The sequence below is a fragment of the Strix uralensis genome, chromosome 3 (assembly GCF_047716275.1).
Source record: "Strix uralensis isolate ZFMK-TIS-50842 chromosome 3, bStrUra1, whole genome shotgun sequence".
Classification (NCBI taxonomy): domain Eukaryota; kingdom Metazoa; phylum Chordata; class Aves; order Strigiformes; family Strigidae; genus Strix; species Strix uralensis.
The window spans coordinates 127,960,925-127,982,198 of NC_133974.1; the positions used below are offsets into that span (position 1 = coordinate 127,960,925).

Consider the following 21,274-nt stretch of genomic DNA (forward strand, 5'->3'; position numbering starts at 1 on the left):
TCACCAACGGCGCTGCTCCCGCCGGCAAAGCCAGCACCCCGTCCCACTGCAGCGGGAAGGCTGCCGGAGTTACAGGCTTTTGACTTCAGGTAATGATTTAGGAGTAATAACTTCTTCAAAGCCCAACCTTGCTGAAAAACAGACAAGGGTTTAATTGAAAAGCTTCTGAATCCCCACCTAAGGTTGAAAACTTAATGCTAACTTCAGCCCAATAGATGCCATGCGATCGTAAGTCAAAAGTGCGGTTCGAGGCCACATCAAGAGTCCTACACAGCCTTGTTTAAACACAAAACCGAAATACACATCAAGCTGTGCATATATTTCCCCTGTGAACAGACTATAAGATCTTGTCATATAAATAGCCCACACCGCACGCAAGGTATTGTGTATATATTACTAAAACAGGAACAGTGAAACCGCTGTGATTTCTAGAAAGAAGCTGCAAGGGCAATAATCACTGTAGGGGAAAAAGAAAGAAACTAGAAAATCAAAAGCATCCTCCACTGCCTGCTAGCATAATATTGATTCTCCTCTCTTTCTCCTGAAAGTCAGTTCCTGTTTATTTCAGCCAGGTACGCTACAGCATGAACACTTAGGGGTCTGAATGGCAAGCTGTGTTGTTCTGAAACAAGCATCATCTAAGAACGGGAAACACAGAAAGCAGATCTGTGTTCAGTGTCAAAACTATTGATCTTTAACTGTCAACTTCACATTAATAATGCTGCCAACTGCAAGCACTCAAAAGTTTTCTACAGACATCCTGTGCTCCCCTGCCATTTCTCCCTTCCCCACTTCACCCCGATTTCATTGTGCAAGTCTGGGATCATGTTGTTTACCTTTGGTGCTAGCACCGTTAAGATTAAGGTTGTCACGCTTCCCTACATTTGTAAAGGGTAGAAACTTACTTTCCTCTAAAACCAGGAGATTCTCTTGTTTTTCACTTGTAATAATCAGGCCTTAGCAATGGGAATTTTAAGCTAATCAAACGTTGTGAAATTTGTGGTAAAATAATGAAAATTGGCACACGGAAAATAGAACCAAGCACGAATTTGATTCAAGTGAATGAATAACGATGCATATTTTGCGTCTTCTTTAGAGTGAGAAGATCAGGTCAGACTGCAACATCCCCACTCTTCTGAGCACACACACTGTCCCTTGCAAACTGAATCTACCCAACATGCCTTCTCGGTGTAGCATTTACACAGCGAAGAGATTGCCCTCAGAGAGGCAATGGCTGTAAAGATCAGGAATTGCTGCATTCATTGTATTACATCCCTGGTGACTAACGAACGGAGTCACAGTTCTCCTGTGGACAACTTAAAAAAAGGATCCTGCCAATAAGTCACATAATGAAGCTATAAATTTAACTAGACTATCATACCGGAGTTCAGATTGTAGCATAGGTCACCTGTGCTTGTGAGATGACAGTTTTACACAATGTGGATGTATAAAACAAGTACCTCTGACACCGTGCAGACGAAAAGGTGCTATAAAGCTTCATTAGACTGGAAACCATCCAACAGTTGCATATAAGAACCTGAATTCCGTAGACGAGTAGCTTTGCCAGTACAATGCTTCTTCACAGCCAGATGCTTTATGAATACCACAAAGTGAACCCTTATCTTACTTTTCCTCAGAATTAGATTTTCAAGTAGCAAAGACAGACTTTGATGCCCCTTGAAAGCCTGCTGAGTTATTTTCTGCACCGGAGAGTTCGCTGCACAACAGGGCCTCTCATGGCAGCCAGGGAAAAGGCAAAGAGAAATAAATACGTACTGCCCACATTCTGCCACAATGGTCCCAGACTTGCTGTAACTGCCAAAGAAGTCATAGCAGGCTGTTTTTCACCGATACTCCAAATACTGCCCTTTGTGCAAGCTCTAAAAGGACAATATATGTATAAGTACTCCCTGTTGTATGCATCCTGCACTGAAAGTATTCTCCTCCTAGCTGTTGTTTTGCTATCATGAAGTACCCATAGCTCATACAAGCTGGTTAAGGAGCAAACAGGAGCTGAAAGTAGTTACGTCTGCAAGCTTTTCTTTACAAGGACATGGGTTAAGGATAAAGTACAATGTCAAGGACTAAAACCCCTGGTTTCACTTTATACCACAGAAAGTCTAGTTCTCCTGGCTTGGAGCTCCTGCAAGGGAGGAGGAAAGGACAGTATCTTTGTGGAGAAATACATATAAAGCTTTTTACATCTGCCTCTTACACATACAGGTAGAACTATTAGCAATTACCTGAGATGATGATTGGAGGAAAAACTCATATTTTCCAACAGCAATTGCTAAACCTCACCTCACAATTTTCATTCATGATATCCACAGTGCAATTTCATGTATTTTGTGTGTTGCTTGCGAACACCTACAGCTACGTGTACTCTTCCAGTACTCGCAGCTTCTAGCGTGTGCCCAGGTGTAGGATGAGTTTCCATCAAGTCTATCTAAAATGAATGTGTGCAATTGCAAACACCTCATCTTGGAAGGCTGTACTGAATGGGAACAATCCAGCTAAAAAAATTACACTTTATTGGTTAAAATGTAACTTTGCTTACAGCAGACCCTGCTGAGGGTCTTTGACAAATGCAAGCACTGCTAGTCCTAAATGTTTTGTCATTCAACCTCTCCCAAAACTTGAAATTTTACCGAAAGAACTCACTTTCTGAGGCTGAACTGACAGCATGGAGCTCAAATACAACCCCACCACTTTCAGTCCCAGGCATGTTTAACGTTGAGTGACACAACCTCCTGCCCTGGGAGGCTCAGCCCAATGGCTCCCCCCATGGGCCTAACGGGTGACAACCCAATTCCATCAGTGAGGTGCGATGACACAGGCAGCCCAGCACTGGCAGGCTGACTGTTAGAGTCAGAGAGGGATCAGCAGGATACCACCTCCAATTCTCCTACTTGGAACATGACAGAGGTTACCCGTCTTCTGCACCAGCGCTCAGGGGAGCAGCTGGGCATGGTACTGCCTCCCAGGGAGGGGAGGCCAGGCCCTGGGCAGACACCAGCCTCAGCCTTACCCCATGCTCCTGTTTCAGCCCATGGCTCTGAGTCAGTTTGAGCTTGAACATGCCCTGAATTGGCACACACAGCAGGTAAGATACTCTTTTTGACACACTGCTAAAGCCCATATTCAGTTACTGGTGATTTCTCCATCGTTGAGTAGCTCTTGCAACAAAAATGATTGATTCCAGCAAGTCACAGATGGCTCACCTAAGGAAGGTATTTTTAATATCTAATACAAGGTATAAGGTTATAGCAGAAAAATGCAGGTCAAGACTGCACATCTAATCCCATACATATCATATTTATACCACACAGACTTACAGTAATTCAAAGGCTATTAGGTTTATTAACAAGTAACAAAGTATACGCAGGTAAAAAATTTCTAAACAGATCCTGTGTGGGACTATTTCCCCATCTGCAATCACTCCCTTTAAATGAAAGCTTTCTCGTTTTGAAGAAAAATTACTTGTTGCACAAACATCTATTATAGGAGGGGCTGTGTGTTCAGGGAGGGTGTCCACGTTTCCTCCTGTCAGCTTTCCCTGGTAGCAGCCGAGAGATTGCCTGACTGCTTTCAGCGCTATTCACAGAAGAAATCAATGTCCTGAAAAAGAGAGTTAAAAGGAAAGATGTTTTGAGATTACTAAAGGATTCATGTTCCTTTATCACCCCCCCAAAGCTACATGAATAGATGCAAATACAGAATACACTATAATGTACTCAAAGTACACCATAATGTACTCAAAGCGTTCTGGAAAAGAAAAAGGTCTTTTGACTCTTTTTGCATAGCTGGGATGATTTGTTCCTGCCATAAATTTTTTAATTTTTTATTAGGCAATACTACCTTCTCTCATAATTTCAAATGATTCCTTTATCTTCCTTTTTTGCTTTCTATTCCCACATCCATACCTGGATTTATTAGTCATATGTAACCCTTTATCTTTAAACAGTTCCTAATCACACATGAAAAGGATGCCTTAAACAGACTGAGGCTATGCAACACGCTCGCTACGGAGAAATGTGACTAGAAAATAAATGCCAATATTCTGCTTGAAAGCTTCCAGCGTGGGATAGACTTCCACAGCATATTGCTTTCATCTAACTTCCTGCGATTATCTTATACAGTTATGTAGATCTCGGTTCTGCTGCAGGGAATTATCACCCTGTGGTGCTCAAACTGTACGACATTTATGTTAGACCAGCGCATCACATATAGCTGTCCACTGGAAGCAGAAGACAGGGAACTGTTTCACAGCAGATGCTTACTGGTAATGAAAGTACTCTCATCTTGGCCACCAAATGGCCAATTTTAAGTGATCAAGGGAAGGCAGGCAATCCAACACCGCTTTGTAGTACACACAGTCTATTGTGTTGAGTCTGTTGTATTCAGTGTGATTCAATGGTTCAGAAGTAGTAGCACTGAGGGGGGAAAAAAAAAAGTCTCCTAAGATTTATTGCTCAAACAGCAACCAACAGGCATGGATTACCCAGAGCTGCACAAACGGATGCTGAGAGAAGTTCACAGGCAGAAACATTTATTAGCAGGGTCTGTAGCTGACTGACTCCAACAGTGAAAGTTACTTTTTGGGGAAAAAGAAACAAAAATAAAAGGAGGGTCAGAAAGACTGTCGTCTTTCAGGCTTCTCTTCAGTGCAGCAGATGCCACCCCATACTACTTTCCTCCATCAGTTGTTCCTCTATGCAATGCCATTTGTGTGTGCCACCCAGTGCTTCCATCAGGAGCAGGCACCATGTGCTGATTAATTATTAAAAAATGGGCATCATCAGGTCCCCTAATACAAACAGCAACCCCTTTCCAAAAGAACCCATCATAACACCAGTATCAGGCTTTGCAGGTGCAAGGCCAGGAAAGCAAGGCAAAACCATTGCCAGCTGCTTGGGGGAACGTCACAGTGCTGTGAGCAAGGGACCAGCTCCTGATGGGCAGATGGGAAGCTGGTGGCATTAGAGGCATCAATGTCAGTGTCCAACACTTGCCTTGTATAAAACAGCACTTTTAAGGGATACTTCTGGAGCAAGCAGCATGTCCACACACAGATTGTTAAAGATGTGCTTGTAGACTGTTTTAAATGAGAACTTAGAGCCAGATCCTTAAGGTCACATTTGCAACACACAGCTGAGAGGAAGAGAATGTGCCAGTATCGCCCTTCATTTTCATTGCAAAGTTCCTGCTTAGCAAGAATATGAAGTAAGAGTGAAACGACTGTGAGGCTAGTTTTGCAAAAGAAAATTGCTTTCCCATTAAAGTTCTGCATTGCAGCCTGACAGCAGCCCATTCTGGACCCCGAATCAGCCTGCAAGCTAAAACATCACTTTAACCTACCTCTGCTTCCAGTTCAGCTTGCCATGCAAGCAGACTGGTTGTCATATTGCTGAGAAAAGAGCTTAGAAACATATTTTAGTCATTCTTTCATGTTCTGTGACTAACTAATTGCTGCAATGCTTCTGGGCCAAATTCAGAATAACCTAATGTAGTGTCAAGAAAAGCAATCACTTACACGACATTTGTATTTCCTCAAATAAAACCTGTCTGACACATTATAACGCAAATCCTAACAACTATTAACATGAAACAAAATTCTTCCTTTCACTTATTTCCTCTGTGTTAATGAAACCCATCTAATAATGTGGACCTAGGATGAAAGACTCCAAATACGATTGCAAGATTGACACACTAATCATATTTTGCCATACACCTCAAAACAGCGTATAGCTAAATATTCAATATTGATGAAGGTAATTACTGGAAACCTACCACTCAATTTTTCAAGCACATAAATAAGCTACCAGTGTTAGATGTGAGCCAAACCATACCTGCCTCTGAGAAAGGACCCTCCTCTTCCACTCCTCTGTGAAGGGTTTCAGATCTTTAGTAAAATTACAGATTGTGTGGTGTATGAGACACTACTGTACGTAATCAGGGGCAATCACCCTTTCAGAAATACAGCCTCCTTACTCACAAAACACTAACATGTTTCCAAAAGCTTTTAAATTCAGCTTTTTGATGTACCAATAACTTTGGTTCAGTAGATCAGAAGTTCTGTATGACAGTGTCCATCTATACATACAATTAATAGAAAGTGCACTTGTACACATTACTAAAGTATGCAGCACAATATCCAGACTCTAAAAAAGAAAGCTTTGGGTAAAACTTGTGTGGCCTTAAAGGAATACTATTCAAAACAATAGAAACTCTAATAGGATCAAGCCCTTAATGCAGCATTTGTGATGTCTGCAATATCAGAGCTTATGTTATGGATTTTATTGAGGCTATTTGGCCGTATAAAGGCCCAAAGATTGGATCCCTAAGCATCTGTGATATGCTACCATCAACTGCCACAATTATGATTTGTTTTTACAGCAAATTAGCATTACACAGCCAAGTATAATTATGTAGCCAGCTGGGTTTTTGCAAATTCCTTACCGTTGTAGGAACAGTCTTATTTGCTTCTTGATAGACATGTTGTTCTGAGACTAAACTGCTAGGGAAATAACCAACTGTCCCCATATGGTCTTCATACTGTTCTCCGTAAACCTTCAAGCAAGGAGATGTATAATTAGATACCTTAAAACAGTCCTCATCTGGTTTGAGCTAGTTCATAATTTAGGCAAAAGCAGTTACTAATAGTGTTTCTTTCTTCGGTTTTAGATCTCCTAGTTTCCAGTTAGCTGGCACATGAAATGAACCATTAACACGAGTTCTGATACACACACACATTTTTCTGGAGTAAATTAATACTGCCTGTAGTTTATCTGGAATTTTTTTATAAATGCAGCTAATATTTATCTTCACTTCCCTTAAATTTAACAGTTTTATGACTAACTGTGATAAAAGCTTTTTCCTCCATAGTTTCAGCAAACAGCCACAGAAAAGAACCATTAAGCTCTTCTGTTAAGGTTCAGTTCATAATTACTGTACAGTTACTGAAGACATTTAATAAAAAAATAAAACCCCCAAAACTTCTCAATCAGTTTAAGTTTAAACATTCACTTTGCAAATTAAGTTGTTGCTTTAAAATCCACAATAACTCAGCATTAGCATCCATTTCTTGACAGAAACGCATATTAATCTACTTCTCGTTTGCTCATATACATAAGAATCTCCTCTTACACTTCCAGCCCAGAATTCTCCAGAGTCTTTTTCTTTCACTAGTTTTGAGTAAACATAAATCAACTGCCCTTTTTTAATATTAATGAATCTGCAGTCTGGAGCATTATAATCCTCTTCTGCTCTGGCAAGCGAAATGGTATCTAGAAAAATAAAGAAGAATGAGGTGAACGAATTTAAATACATATGTACTTTTAGAGAGAGAAATATGTTTGTGCTTGTATGCACACATGTAAAACTATTCCTACAGATAAAAGTAGGTTATCCTGAAATTAATAAAAGTCTTCAAGAATTCGTTTTTCTATTCTCCTGTAAGCAAAGTAACAGCTTAAGAATGTGCCATTTCATCATAGTGGAAGTTACAATCCTTCTCTCTACACTTTTCATTTTCACTTGAGTGAAAAATTTCCTTTACAAAACCCTTTTTGCAGTAAAACTGCATGTGACATTCCACATAAACCCTCCCACTCTGCTTTGAAAGTTGACAATTCAAATGTAACAGAGCTAAATAATCAGAGTTGTTTCCCTCGCACTACGACACCCAAACTCTGCAGTCATTTTTGAGACTATTTTGTCCTCAAAATTAGAGCAAAATTACTTACAGACACAGTCGTCATCAGCACACAGCTTCTTGCTGGCAAGCTTGTCCATAAAAATTCCAGTTACAAGAGGACACATTAATCCGAGACACAAAAGTAAAACCACCGAATAAACACGTTGTGTCATTTTTCTTTGCTGCAGCACTTGCCAAACGTGCGCTGGGTCCAGCGATCCCCGTCTTTTATGGAAGAGGCAGACACCTGGACAAACACGCCGGGCCAATCGGAAGGGGTCGGGGCGACATTCCACCCCACCAGAGGAGCCGCAGGCGGGAGGAAGACCTCAGGGTCCACTCACGAAACTGAATCCCTTCCCAAAGCATTAACATTTCAATCAGCAACTGTATGATTTAAACATTTTAAGCCTTTCTGTAGTTGTCCATAGTCTTAATCTTACCTCAAGCAAAGTTTGGTAACGAAAATTAAGTCAGACCCTGGTAAGCAGCAAAGGAAATTACATCCTTCCAAATCCTCCAGTTCTTCATTTTCACAAATGCTCGCTGACAAGCGTAATCTTCACTGGACCGTAAACCCTCAGTGGCAGAGATTCCCCTGTTACAGAAAGGACCAACTAGGACCCCAACGCGTGGATGCAAACGTAAACAAACCATTAGGGAGCTGAAACCCAGTAAAAACGCTTTGCAGGTCAGCAATTTAAATTTGAAATCTAAAAGGTTCGAGCACTGCATACTTGTATAGGCAAGATCCCTTCCGCAGGGAGACGCCGTCAGAGCAAAACACACAGGTTATGCCAGGACAGCAACTGTTTTGCTTTTCTTTACATGGCTGAACTTGGCCGAGTTTGAAGATGCAAGATGCTGAACAACATACAGTGCCACAGGCTGACTTAAAGGTCCTCTTTACACATTGGAAAGGACATCCAGAATTCATCTAACTTCCCAAGATCTAGTCCTAGCATACCTGAGGCAGGACTTGTAGGGAGTATTTTAATTAAAACAGATGTGCACACATGCACCAAGGGAACAACCACGGGAGGTGGTGCACTGTAAGCGATTCACGTTGTGGCTGTCAGGCTACAGAAGGCTGGTCTCGATCAATCCTTAAGTGACCAAGAGCAAGTTCGGAAATTCCCAAAACGGTGCTCCTGAGAACCAGTGCTTCCTAATTCATGAGGCAGCCTGGCTGTACCAGCTTTTGGTCCACAAGCAGAACAGAGGAAGCTGTCAGCTGTCATCAAAAATCCCCCACTTTCTTTTAAAGAAAGAGCATCTTGCAATTTCTAGCACCCCCTTCTTATTACAGCTGACTGCCACATTCTCTCATCTTCCAGCCCGTTACTCCTTCCTCCAACCTCCCATATGTAGTGTCTAACGGCCTTTGCAGACAGCTCCACACAAACCCTTCTCAGTGAATAAAGGTGAAGAGTGGTGGTATGCGATGGCAGACTCAAGCGCTAGACTAGTGGGATGCAAGGACAGCATAATTAATACCTGTAAAATTATGACCACAGAAGAAAAAAACATAAGGTTCATGATGGAATAACATAGTTGCTTTTCCTCCTTTACAGGCACACGGAAATGATTTTTACTTGCAAGTATTAGAATACTTGTGAAATCACCCAAACACACACACAAAAAAAAAATCACTAAAAAGAATGAAAAAATATGTATATGGATAGGACAGTAATTGAGATGACTGTGGAAGGGACATCATGTTGCAATGTACTCTGGGAGCAGAAGATGAAAGATTTTTGAGGCCTCGTGCAAAAGAAAGTTGTTTATGTAGCTAGTTTTATGCTTACTGATAACATAGCACTTGCTCAGAAATTGAGGGGACAAGCCAGAACTATGAAGTACACCAAGATGTTACAAAAAGCGATCATGCCTCCCTGAAGGTGCAGCACTTTGTCCAAAGAACAGTTTCAAGTCAGATCTCAATTGTTTCAGAACACAAGCTAGGAGAAACAGATGCTCTGCAGCTACAGCCGAGCCCACAACACAGGAAGGGACTGCACGGAGCCACCACCATAGAGGAAACTCCCGCTCCCACTGACCAAATGACTTTGGAAAGAGAAAAAAACCTCAACACTTGCAATGTACCTACAAAGCAAAACATTCTTCCTTGTAGTTTCTTGCCTAAACATCAGCTACTCTAACACTTGCCTGAACTACTTCTAAAGGAAATCATGCTAACTCTGTCCCATTCCTTTTTGTCTGAAAGGGTAGCAGCCTCACAGAGGAAGTGTTCAAGAAGGGAGAAATGCTGCAACATGACAAGCACTGCGCAACCGCCTCCTCTCAAACATTAATCTTCAGGGGTCTGATTGCAATCCTCCCGGCCAACACCATGCAACAGCTACTGCAAGATTCTCCAAAAATACAATCATATGTTAAGTAAATGTCATTATTCTCTTAACCTAAAATATCTTTCTAGGTCTTCCATCACCTGAACAAAATGCTTCAGCTTTTGAAGTGATTTTTGCCCCCAAATATTTAGAACAGTTACAAGTCACAATACTACATCTGATTACTTCACTGCATTTGGTGTATTTCATGTCACACAAGATCTGTAGAGGTTTTTGACAAATGAAAAAAAAAAAACACACCAAAAAACAACAAACCCAGAAGCATTAGGACATATATTTTCAAAAAACCTACCTAAAAACAAACCATCAGGTTTATCTGTGTTGTCTTTGTAAAGAGACAGAAAGCTCTTCCTAAACCATTTATTAAAATCACTGGTAATAGGGCTGGAAAGAGCAGAAGAGAAGACAACAGATAAACTTCTGTTTCTTCTGTGGACCTGCTTCTACTACCATCCATCATTATAAAGACAAAACCAAGTTGAACAACAGTGCTGTCAAACTATAACCGATGTCTACCCATACCTGGGAAAAAAACCCACTAATGATAAGTTGTTTTTCTTAAGTGACAAAATTATTCTTGTTGAAAAGCAGCTGTCCCCTTGATAATGAGGCTGAAGATTGAGTGTTGCATTTATTCTGAATATGCTGACATTTAGTATTCCTGCTCACGCTTTTTGCTCTGGAAAGACTGCTATTTTTCCAGCACTCGCTTCTGAGAAATGAGTGTCACCTCAGAAGTAGTTAAACTAGTACACCAAATAAGGCCTGCAAGCCTAACAGATCAATAATAAGACAAATTCAAGGAAAAACAGGGCTTGAAAACAGCATAAACTGAATTTATTTTATAAAAATTTACTATCCAGTATATTAGTGGAAATCCTACGTCTGTCCTGGCTGTGGTGGCAATCTTACACAAGTCTTAAGTTTTCTGCAGGGAACAGCAAACATGCTAGCTGATCAAAGTATCATCACATGAAAAAAACAGCTATCCACAGAAGTCCTTTCTAGGAGCATCCAGTTATTTCTTTGCATAAGTGATTTTCATGGCATGAGATGGAGTAATCTTGAATCCTTGGAGAGCATCTCGAGCAGCTCCTGCTTGATTCTCATTTTCAAACTCCACAAATGCAATATCATGGCGCCCAGGCACTAAGCGTACCTCTTTGAATCCAGGAAACCTTTAAAATAAGGTGAAACAGTCAGATAATACTTCCTAGTTTAATAATACATCTCTCTTCAGTAGCCATAAGACCTTATCATAATAAGACCTTATACATCTACTAGTATAATAGCTAATACTAATGAAAGATTTAAACTGAAGTTTTACATGCCCGGTCCTTAGAACCATGCCTCAATTAATGATCATCGCGTGGAAGCAATTTAATCAGTCTTGTGCACATATGGAAGCAACTAAAGCCAGTTTTAAAACCGCTCCTGCTGTCGTAAAGTCTTTAATATTACAGTCACCAGCTTAAATCCGGTGCAGATTGATAGTAGATAACTTACACAATCAAAACCAGCTACAAAAAAATCGGATTTGCTTTCCACACCAAGTCATCAGAACTGACATCTGTAATCTTGGCAGTAAGACAAAGAACTGAAATACCTTCAGAAGAAACTCTTATTTCTAAAAAGTCAGCTTGCCAACTGAGAAAAAGCATACAGAATAACAGAAGAATTCAGAGAAGTCTTTCTATTCAAAACTTACTGATTGAATAACATGGACAGCATCATCTCATTTGTTTCCTCAGGCAAGTTATTAAGGAAAAGGATATAGTTTGGTGGGTTATCAGGCACCTGCAACAACAGAAGATCAAAGCTCAGAAGATTATACACAGCTATCTGTTCCTCTGCATCTGTCTGCATGATTATTTGAACCAGGACTTGCATATCCTTAGTTTTGCTCATAACACTGCTAGCTGGACTTCGGTATACCTTTCATGCAGTGAGCAGACAGAGCCCCTTGGTTCTTTTACAAGGAGGCATTAATTTGGAGAGGCTCTTATTTCCACAAAAGTCACAGTAACATATTGTCTCAGACGTCCTGTTTAAACTTGACAACTCAACAGCTGACAGTACTCTCAGCACTGCCAGGGGTGGGACCCAGGTGCCTAAGCACTGCCTGTAATGCTGTCCAAGACACCTGTAGGGCAGTGGAAGAACCTAAGACAGACTCGCATCCTTCCGGAAGAGCCGGTGGGAGTCCAAGGGAAATACCCTGTTCATCTGCAGTAGCACCAAAATACTGAATATCCCATTGCAACTGAAACCCACAAACCCCACGTGGTTTTACTATAGTGCTCTATTCAAATTTATTAATTAGAAACCCCGTAAGATTTAAAGCTTTAGAGTCTCTTTAACAGATTTGCCCACTAACATGAATTTGCAGCAGCAACCCACCAGACGCAAGGCTGAGTAGTCAGTTTGCTGACACTGGACTGAAAGGCTGCAATCTCCCTAATTCATCAAGGAGATTACAAAAATAAAAAGAAACTGGACACCACAACTTCAGTCGTCCCAATAATGGTGCCAATAAGTTAATGCCTCAGCAGAACAATTTCTGTCAGCTGATGGAAATATTCCAGACAGTGACATTTGAAAATAAACTTCTGAAGTTCAAACAAATACCTAAATACTCAGTGTTGTGCTTCAATGCAAACTGACATAGACATGTTGTGCCTTGTTACAAACGATACCCGAAAGAAAACCCAGATTGGGAGCAAGACATTTTCCCCTGTGGATTATGTATGCAATTCTCAGTGACGGTACTCAAGAGAGAGATGCAGGGCAGGCAAAGATATTGTTCTATAGTATTTGTCTTCCTGCAAATTTTGGCTCTTTAGCACCTCCACTTCTAACACACATGAATCATTTAGAAGGTCACTGAGCAGACAAGATGAGTTTGTTGTTGTTGCTACATCTCCACACAATCCTTTGGAAAATAAGGTACTTATGAGAAAAAAGAGAAAGCGAGCAGAGGACTCCAACTCCTGCAAAGAAGCTTTTAGGCAGATATTCTGGCATCATGTGTAGTTTTCCTTCTCCTTTTCTACTACTACAACAGAACAAGTTAAAGGGAATTTATAACTGAAAAAAAACTAAGAAACCTTCAACTGATAGTAAGCGCAGTCCAAATTTAAGAATCAAGTAGGATTTCTTAATAGTGCAGTTTTCTGTATAATAATGAGAAACTGCAATTTTCATTTCATCCCAACCAGATACAATAAAAGTGGGGTTTCCTTTCTTTACTGTGATTTAAACAACTGTCTCGCAGAACAAAAAGGAAGCTGTAAAATATATTCTCAAGTTTCCATGTGTAACAAACTATTGTTCATAGAGAATAATTTTAAACATTAATACTTTTAGTCACAAAAAAAACATTACCTGCTGATTCTGTGCTGCCGTCCCTGGGGCACTGGCTGAATTTTGTGTTGCTCCCTAGTAAATAAGTACAAAATAGTTTTACAAAGGTGTTCTGTTAGAAATATGTAAGCACAAATCACCATGCTTCTGTACAACTCATGAAGTACGTTCAGGTTTTTTTAAGCTACAATCCAAAGAACATTAGTTACTTATGAGATACTTCCCAAAGGGAAACATAAAGCATGTGAATTTTGCTGAATTCCATAACCAGCCAATCAAAGTAAAAACTTGAGTAGTATCTGATCTAATGGCCGAGTCAGCAGATACAGCAAATCACTCCACACTATAAAGTTTTGTTAAATAGACAGGAAGGAAGCAGTTTTGAAAATGAAGGCCTAGACAGGACATACCTAATAGAGGAGAAAAACAGGTGTTTCCACTGAGGGCTCCAGTTTAGTAAGGATAACTAAAGTTATTACCATTATAGCTAGTAGCAATTACTTCTTGATTTGTATGTAACAACCAATTTGTTCCTAAATCCTGAGAAATCTGAATATTCTACCTAGAAAATGATGCTTTCTGTGAACACTCTTGTCTCCTTGATACCAATTTGTGCCTCAGCAGGAAGTGCAGTTAAAGAACACCACATTCAAACTCCACGCCTTGATGTTTTCTGCTATACCTCAGCACATAAGTTACTAGATGTTGTTAGTTTAGGCCAGGCCAACCCTTAGTAGAGATATATTCCGAGCCAAATCCTTTTCATCTCCCTGTAAATGAATTATCTTGTTCCGGTTCACCATTCTTCAGTGCTTACACAGCAAACAAGGCATCAAAACACTGAAGGGAAAAGCTGGCTGAGCACTTGAAGCTGGCATTAAAGATAACCACAAACCCTTCATTTTTTTCCTTTTTTAAAAAGAACATAGTTTCTGCTTTGATTTATTGTACCTTTGCTCTAGATCTTTATTTTCATCTGGTAATAGGAAAGGAGGAATTAAAAAGAAAAGGAACAGCAAGGACTAATCAGCCCCCTCTCCTTCAGCTTCTGTTGAGTTCTCAAAAGGACTAGATAGCAATAGACCACAATGTAGGGCATTGGGAAGTACCAAAAGACAACACTTAGTCCTAAAAAGAAGTAATTTAAAATAGACTTTGTGTTTGTTTTTTCTTTTTTAAACAGAGAAGTAGCTTACCTGAATAACCTTTTTATTCGCTGCATTTGCTGACTGCTCCAGAGATTTGGCCTTCTTCTTTTCCTTCCTCTTTTCCTTATCAGCAAAAGTACCACGCATTTTAGAGATTATATCAGAGTCTGTTTTTGCATACTGAATACGCTGTTTAAAAGGAAAAGAAAAACAGTACACTTTGCAATTAATAATACTGAACATTTTGCACCACTTTCATTAGCTGTGTTCTACTGTGCATTTACACATTTTCGCAGGAATTTCTTACATTAAAAATATTGTTATAAACTGTAGGTATGCTTACAGAGTATCTAATCTTCATAATTAATTCTGAACACAACTACGGAACTCTAAAAAGAAAAACTAAGATGGAAACTACTAGCTTTGACTCATTGAAATCGGAACTCTATTCATCTAATGGGCATCTTTTTAACATCTGTCAAGGTAACAGATGTACAAAGCAATGTAAGAACATTTGACAAAACTGGCACCAGCTTCTATTCAAAAACCTGAGAGAGTTTTTTAACCCGTTTTAAGGGGAGTTAAAAAATTTAACAGTGGTTTCTCAGATCTCTGCAGAAAACTGAGTTCAGCAAAACTCAGACTTCCTAAATAGAAAGGCAAGTACCTGCCTTAATCCAAACTGGATTGCATAAACTGTGTCAGCAGCATAACTGTGCTGGTTTTCTGACAAAGGCTGCCTAATGCACTAGTCAGGGGGGTAAGCAGATTCAGCTGTGAGTATACTGGTGGGCAACATCATATATGCACACAGTCCTATCGCTTTTACTATCAGAGACTACCTCAATACAAAATTTCACAGCAGTTAAAGATTTTTTTAAAGCTTTTTTTTTAGTGCTTAGATTGAGTATGCATGCTGCAGGCAATACTCAAAGAGGGAAGTACACCTGAAAGCTCACGAAGCCTTAATCTTTTTATTTCCTATTGAGGCTTACTGAGCATAAAACTCTTTAAGGTTAAGTGACAGAACTGAGCTTGCCCAATTCCTTGTTAAAGACTTTATTAGAGAATCTGAAAATGTTACTGAAAAAAAAACTTGTGGCTCAGCAACACACCTGCCTGTGCTCTCCTTAATGTTCAAAGCCACGAGCTGAAAGCCAATATTAATATATCCATCCATTGCTGAAGTCAAGTGGGCCACATGCATGTATTGTTATGCCTCACAAATAGCTGCAGAATTAAGAGATGCGTAATTATCCAAGCAGACGATAACATGTCAGTCGTTGTGCTATTCTGCACATTATCAAGTACATTATTAAATCATGTTGTATCAGCCAGCAGTGTGTTTGCTTCAGGGAAGTTATAGTGAAATTCAGTTATTTGGTTTGGTGATCTGACACATGCAAAAGCAGAACTTGCCATCGATATAAAAAAAAATCCACTGGTCACATCTATTGATTTCTAGAAAGTAAAACTGCAGAGATTTTCACCCTACTCACTGTTACCTCAAAAGGGAAGCTAGCTATTTATTACTCATATAATAGTAATTAAGGTTACTCTAGATAAATTAATTGAAAGAACCTAATTTCAACAGCATTACAGAATGAATTTAATTGGTTCAACATAAGGCATGATGAGTAAAACCGAAGTATTGAAGACTTAAAAATTGTACTTCAGCACAGAAAAACACAAAGGCATCACTTAGGAAACATAAATGCCAAGCTCAACCTCTGTGTGTGTTTTAACTACAGCCTCTCCAGCATCCCTCTAGCTTGCATAAATACATTCATACATAAATATATTCATCAGGACATGACATGATTGAATAACGGTACAATTACAAGTACACATGATAGTTCATTCACAAGGTGCAAGTACCACTGCAGGTTTTTTTTCTTTAAAAAGCTAACAAAGTAACTTACCATTGGTTTTCCATAAAATGGAAAGCCTTGTAGTTGTCTCAGAGCATTGGTAGAGGATCCGAGTTCTTTAAATATAACAAAAGCCTGTCCTCTCATCTTCATGGTCTTTAAAGCCACAATGTCGACCACATGACCAAACTGTGAGAATAACGCGTACAAGGACCTTTTCAGCTCTGTTGACAAAATGAGAAAACATAACAGGTTACATGCAAATGTCCACTTCTGCAGAGTTTTCTGTCCTTCAGTGACAGTTTTTTGCCAGCTTTAGCTCACACAGTGATATGTTACATGTATTTAGTCAAAACTGTTGCATGAGTACAAGTTTATTGCCCCAGTTTTTATAAGTTGGTGTATAATGCTTGGTTTCACACCTCAAGTATTCAGCTAGTGAAAAGGTTGTAGCGTCATCCATTCTAATAGAGTAAAAATTACACAAGGGTATGTATCTACATTTTTCATATACATATATATACATACAGACTCTCACCCATTCAAGTATGATGTATGACAGCCATCAAAGACTGATCAGAAAATCAATACTGTAACATGCAACAGTAAAGAGATACGACTTAAAACAAGAACATCGCAAAATAGTAACTACTTAAAGGCTAATTAAATTTGGAAATTTCAAGTGTTTTATCAATTCTCTTACACACATGAAATATTTTCTCATATTCTTGATCCGAGTGTGTTTTCATGCAGTCACACTGCACCTTACAACTGCAATGGATTTATTTTCATTATTTAAAATCACCTGACTGTTCTGCTGATCGAGGATGCCAATTAAACTCAAGACACCAGAGTAAAAAGAGCACACTTATTTTACTGTTGATAATTAAAGGGTATAACCAAGTAATACAGAAAATAAGCAGTAAGAAAAATACAGAATAGTACACTTAATTATTACTATATACAGTTAAGCAAGGCAATGCACCTAGTCATTATTACACGATGGGGAGAATAGTGGTTAAGAAAGATCCATCACCACTTGCATACGCTACCAACACCCAGACCCGCAGTCGCTGGCAGCCCCGGTTACAGCGAGGATTTGGAGAGTCTCTCCCTGCAAGTGGGAAGTCTACGCCATGCGTCCATCCGTAGGTGAGGCTTCCAGAGTCACTGCAAGAGGGTCCAGCCTTGTGTACCAAAAATCACCAAGTCAGAATAACTTGCACCTTTGTTTTGAGCGGAAACATCCGGTTTCATCCTCCTGTTGGATTCCACCCAAAGCCTGGCCAGGGCTCAGGGGGGAGAACCAAGGGAGTTTCTAACAAGGCCAAACACTTGGGTTCTCAGCCTTGAACAAAGCTAAACAAGGGAAGTTGGATACACATTCTCACAGTATTTCATTCTGTATTCATAATGGTTGGACTAGATGATCTTCAAGGTCTTTTCCAACCAAGATGATTCTGTGATTCTGTAATCCTCACTACTAATTACATTTTGCCTAAGCCACATCTTTCACTAGTGAGCATAAATATTTCGTTAATGATCACATACTAATTAATAAACACTAATGGTAATACAGATTTTACTAATTAGCAGATACTAACAATGGATAACGTTTGGTTGTGAAGTTCATCTAAAGGTCAACTTTGTTTTGGTGCCTATTATTCAGGCCCTAGCACTAGACTAACTACATACCAAATTAAACCTTAATCTTATCAAGCTAAATAAATCCTCTGTATTGCATAACCATTCTAACCCACATATCTTACATTTAAAATATTTCAGCAACATAAGAACACTGCCTCTTATTTATTGCTGTTGAGACTTGGTAATACCAGGCCACTGCCACCTTCTCCAGCTGCTCTTGACCAACCACAGCACTATTATTTTTTAAAAGAGTTCTCTTATCAAAACACTTTCTTTAAAAATAATTTCAAAACCTGTATTAAAAAAAATAATCACATTTGTAAGCTTTACAAGTAATTTGAAACCTTACACTTAAAAATTATAACCACGCAATTTCATAATGGAGACTTACAAGTTTATAGGGCACTTAACATACTACAAAGCCCCAAGTTAAATTTATTCAGCAGAACCGTCTTGACGAGTTAATAAATAATTTCTCAGCATAACTGTTTCCACTTTCAGATCTCTCTCTGAAGCACCCTGAAGAAACATTTAAGTGCTGCTAGTCTGATCCAGCCACTGGGTTCACAAACAATAATAAATTAGCTTGATCACTTTAGATTATAAGGTAAGCATAAGTATTAAGTGGATGGTTCTATGCAGACATTTAATATACAGCCAGATAAGGGCAAGAGATTTTTTTCTTAAGCACACTGCGAGGAGCTAAAATTCCTTAGCCCAAAGTCATCTCTCTCTAGAGGGCTGCAGTACCTGCAGGGCAGTGTCCCTAACAAGATGACACAAAGCAGGCTAGCTCATGCCATGTTCACTGCTTCTGTATGGCACTAAAACAAGTGAGGAACAAAGACGATCCTATAGTTCAGTGAGGGACTGCTGACCACCAAAACGTCTGTCAACAGGCCTCTCTGCATCCGTCGGATATTCTGATTACTGCTAGCGCTAGTTATTCACTAACAAGCAAACCTAACCTAGGCAGCTAGCTACAGAACCTCAGTGGAGAGACAATGAGAAGCTGCCTTGGAAACAAGGGCCCTGGTTTACAAAAAGAAACGTTGTGTTACTCGTGTCGACTTCAGCTGCTCCTTCATTACAAGGGGCCGTTTGCCGAGAACTCGGTGCACGACCACCACCCGAACGGCACTTCCGAGAGCCCCGGGAGCCCCTGAACCGACGGCCCTGCCAAAACGCCAGCAGCTGGAGCAGCGACGAGTGCATGACCAGGCGCAGCAGCCAGGCCCACAGAACGACGCCCGGTTCCTAAAGGCCAGTCACAGACACCGATACCTTCTTTCTTAATCTTGTCATTGATGTTGTTGATGTAGATGGTGTGGTTCGGCCTGATGTCCATCCTCTGGGGCGACCGCACACCTGCCTGCGGGCAGAGCACACGCGGGAGCCGTTAACGGCGGCTGAGGCGCGGTCCGGACGCCCCGTGGTGGGGAGCTGCCAGCGCCGACAACTCCCCAGCCCCCAGCAGCGCCGCTCCCCTCGCCGCGGGACCGGGGACGGGCCCAGGGGGCTGCCCGTCCGCCCACCCTCCCGCAGGCCGCACGCATACCCCACTCCTACCCCCACCCCGGCGAGAGCAGGTCCCCAGCCCGACGGGACGGCCGCTCCCAGACGGCAGCCCAGAGGCAGCCCCCGAAGCAGCCCGCCATCCCGAGCGCCACGCCACCGCCCGGCTCACCTCCTCCCGCCGAGATGGCGGCCTGCCCGACCCGTCCCGCCGCGCCGCGCACGCGCGAGGACGCAGCGCAGGCGGCAGAGCCGCTCCCGCAGCAATCGATGTGCCGAGCTCCGGCGCCTCGCTGCGGAGAGGCGCATGCGCAGTGCCGCCCGCCGCCCTGCGCAGGGGCCGGGTTGCTGGCGCCATGCTTTTCAGGCGTGGCCGCTGCTGCCGGCGTGTGCTCGCACGCTAGGGGCAGCGAGATAAACGGGGAAACGGGTCATAAAGCCAGTCGACAAGCAGCTCTGTTTATGTAATGCGGGGTAGTAAACTATGTCGATTATTTGTTCCCGGCCCTCACCTCAGAGGGAAAGCAGCCTGTGGGTAGGCCCGGCCCCGCGGCAGCCTCAGGGCCCGGAGCCTCTGCTGCGGTAGCGGGTTTCGCTGGGCGCCTCTGCCCGGGCTGGAGAGGTGTCCTGCCTGCTCCACGGGCTGGTGAAGCCCGCAGAAACGCCTCGGGGAATTCAGTCTCGTTTTGAATTAACCCCAGGGTGAAGGAGGGTTGTAGCTGGTGCTCCGCAGAAATCACGGTGGGGCTTGAACCTGGCCGAAACAGGGATTTCCTGCCCCAGGTTTTAGCTTTGTTTTGCTAGAGTAATAAAATTAGCTGTGATTTTTGTGTCTTCACAGTTAACACCTGGCAATTTGTGGAGAATGAAGAGTAGCTTCAAAGTGCCCGTAGGCATTAGCTAATGTTGGGGTTTAGTTTCGATATTGAAAAGGCATTATATCTGAGCATGTTAACTTCTTGAAGGTACTTTAGAAATCCCTGTGTACTGGTAGCTCAGAATAAATAAACAGTAGGGATTGAGGTCGCAGCCTTTGAATTTTTGGAATAATTTTGCGGGCTGCATACCTTCATTTCTATGAATAATTATGCAGGCTTTTTCAGAAACCATTCTAAGTTGCAAAGGTTTAACCTGGTTGCATATCAAAAAGTTCTTTGCGGGGGAAGCATAATCAGATAATTCTTAAACTATAAATTATGTTTGGACAGTTCATCTCTAAAGCGACAGGAATGCTAGGTAGAGAGTTCTTGATTCAGTTACATGTCAGGGGAAAAAAAAGTTACTTTCATATTCTAGAGTTGGCTTGAGTATAAAGAAAATCTGTTATTTAGGAAGCTGATAAAGAACATGGATTGAGTTGAATATAGAAGCAAAAAAAAAAAAAAACCCACGCTGTTGACTGAGGTGTTATTTACTGGTGGAGGAGGACAGTGTGTTCTTTTTTAGTTTACAGCAATGCATGGTGTGGGAAATGGTGTGCCAGTGCGATGCCACATGCAATGTGTACATGCCACAAATTCAAATGAATTTGTGTCAAGTTTTAGGGTCCTATTTATTTTTCTTTGTTTATTGTCTTAGATGTAGTTGTTAAGATAAAGCATAACTTTGAAATCCAAGCGTGAGCAGTACATTAAAATACTTTTCAGAAAGGCTGTGTTATTT

At 41.1% G+C, this 21,274-nt stretch overlaps 2 protein-coding genes across 3 annotated transcripts; both read right to left on the bottom strand.

The window, feature by feature from the left end:
• Positions 1 to 3,211: 3,211 nt before the first annotated feature.
• OTOR (otoraplin) lies at positions 3,212 to 10,686 on the bottom strand. The gene is made up of 4 exons (XM_074864374.1): positions 7,746 to 10,686; positions 7,147 to 7,286; positions 6,460 to 6,570; positions 3,212 to 3,618 (listed from the first exon to the last, which is right to left on the bottom strand). The coding sequence occupies exons 1-4, from the start codon at positions 7,867 to 7,869 to the stop codon at positions 3,595 to 3,597; spliced, it is 399 nt and encodes a 132-aa protein (XP_074720475.1). The 5' UTR covers positions 7,870 to 10,686; the 3' UTR covers positions 3,212 to 3,594.
• A 197-nt stretch (positions 10,687 to 10,883) lies between these two features.
• Positions 10,884 to 19,856, bottom strand: SNRPB2 (small nuclear ribonucleoprotein polypeptide B2). 2 transcript variants are annotated; one of them, XM_074864372.1, is made up of 7 exons: positions 19,785 to 19,856; positions 19,382 to 19,469; positions 16,502 to 16,674; positions 14,628 to 14,768; positions 13,453 to 13,506; positions 11,777 to 11,865; positions 10,884 to 11,246 (listed from the first exon to the last, which is right to left on the bottom strand). In XM_074864372.1, exons 2-7 carry the CDS (start codon positions 19,443 to 19,445, stop codon positions 11,087 to 11,089), a joined length of 681 nt encoding a protein of 226 aa, XP_074720473.1. In that variant the 5' UTR covers positions 19,446 to 19,469; positions 19,785 to 19,856; the 3' UTR covers positions 10,884 to 11,086. The 2 variants fall into 2 exon arrangements, with proteins under 2 accessions (XP_074720473.1, XP_074720474.1); XM_074864373.1 differs by lacking the exon at positions 19,785 to 19,856 and adding an exon at positions 17,436 to 17,620.
• Positions 19,857 to 21,274: the final 1,418 nt, after the last annotated feature.

What these genes read in the sequence shown, in the direction of transcription:
- SNRPB2 (XM_074864372.1), bottom strand. Translation starts at nt 19,445, where the DNA reads ATGGACATCAGGCCGAACCACACCATCTACATCAACAACATCAATGAC. An exon ending in CATTTTATGGAAAACCAATG is followed by an intron (nt 14,769 to 16,501) that starts GTAAGTTACTTT and finishes CCTTTTAAACAG; the next exon opens with CGTATTCAGTATGCAAAAAC. An exon ending in CGAATAAAAAGGTTATTCAG is followed by an intron (nt 13,507 to 14,627) that starts GTAAGCTACTTC and finishes CTTATTTACTAG; the next exon opens with GGAGCAACACAAAATTCAGC.
- OTOR (XM_074864374.1), bottom strand. Translation starts at nt 7,869, where the DNA reads ATGACACAACGTGTTTATTCGGTGGTTTTACTTTTGTGTCTCGGATTA. An exon ending in TGCTGATGACGACTGTGTCT is followed by an intron (nt 7,287 to 7,745) that starts GTAAGTAATTTT and finishes TTATTTTTCTAG; the next exon opens with ATACCATTTCGCTTGCCAGA. An exon ending in GAGAATTCTGGGCTGGAAGT is followed by an intron (nt 6,571 to 7,146) that starts GTAAGAGGAGAT and finishes CCTTGCTTGAAG; the next exon opens with GTTTACGGAGAACAGTATGA.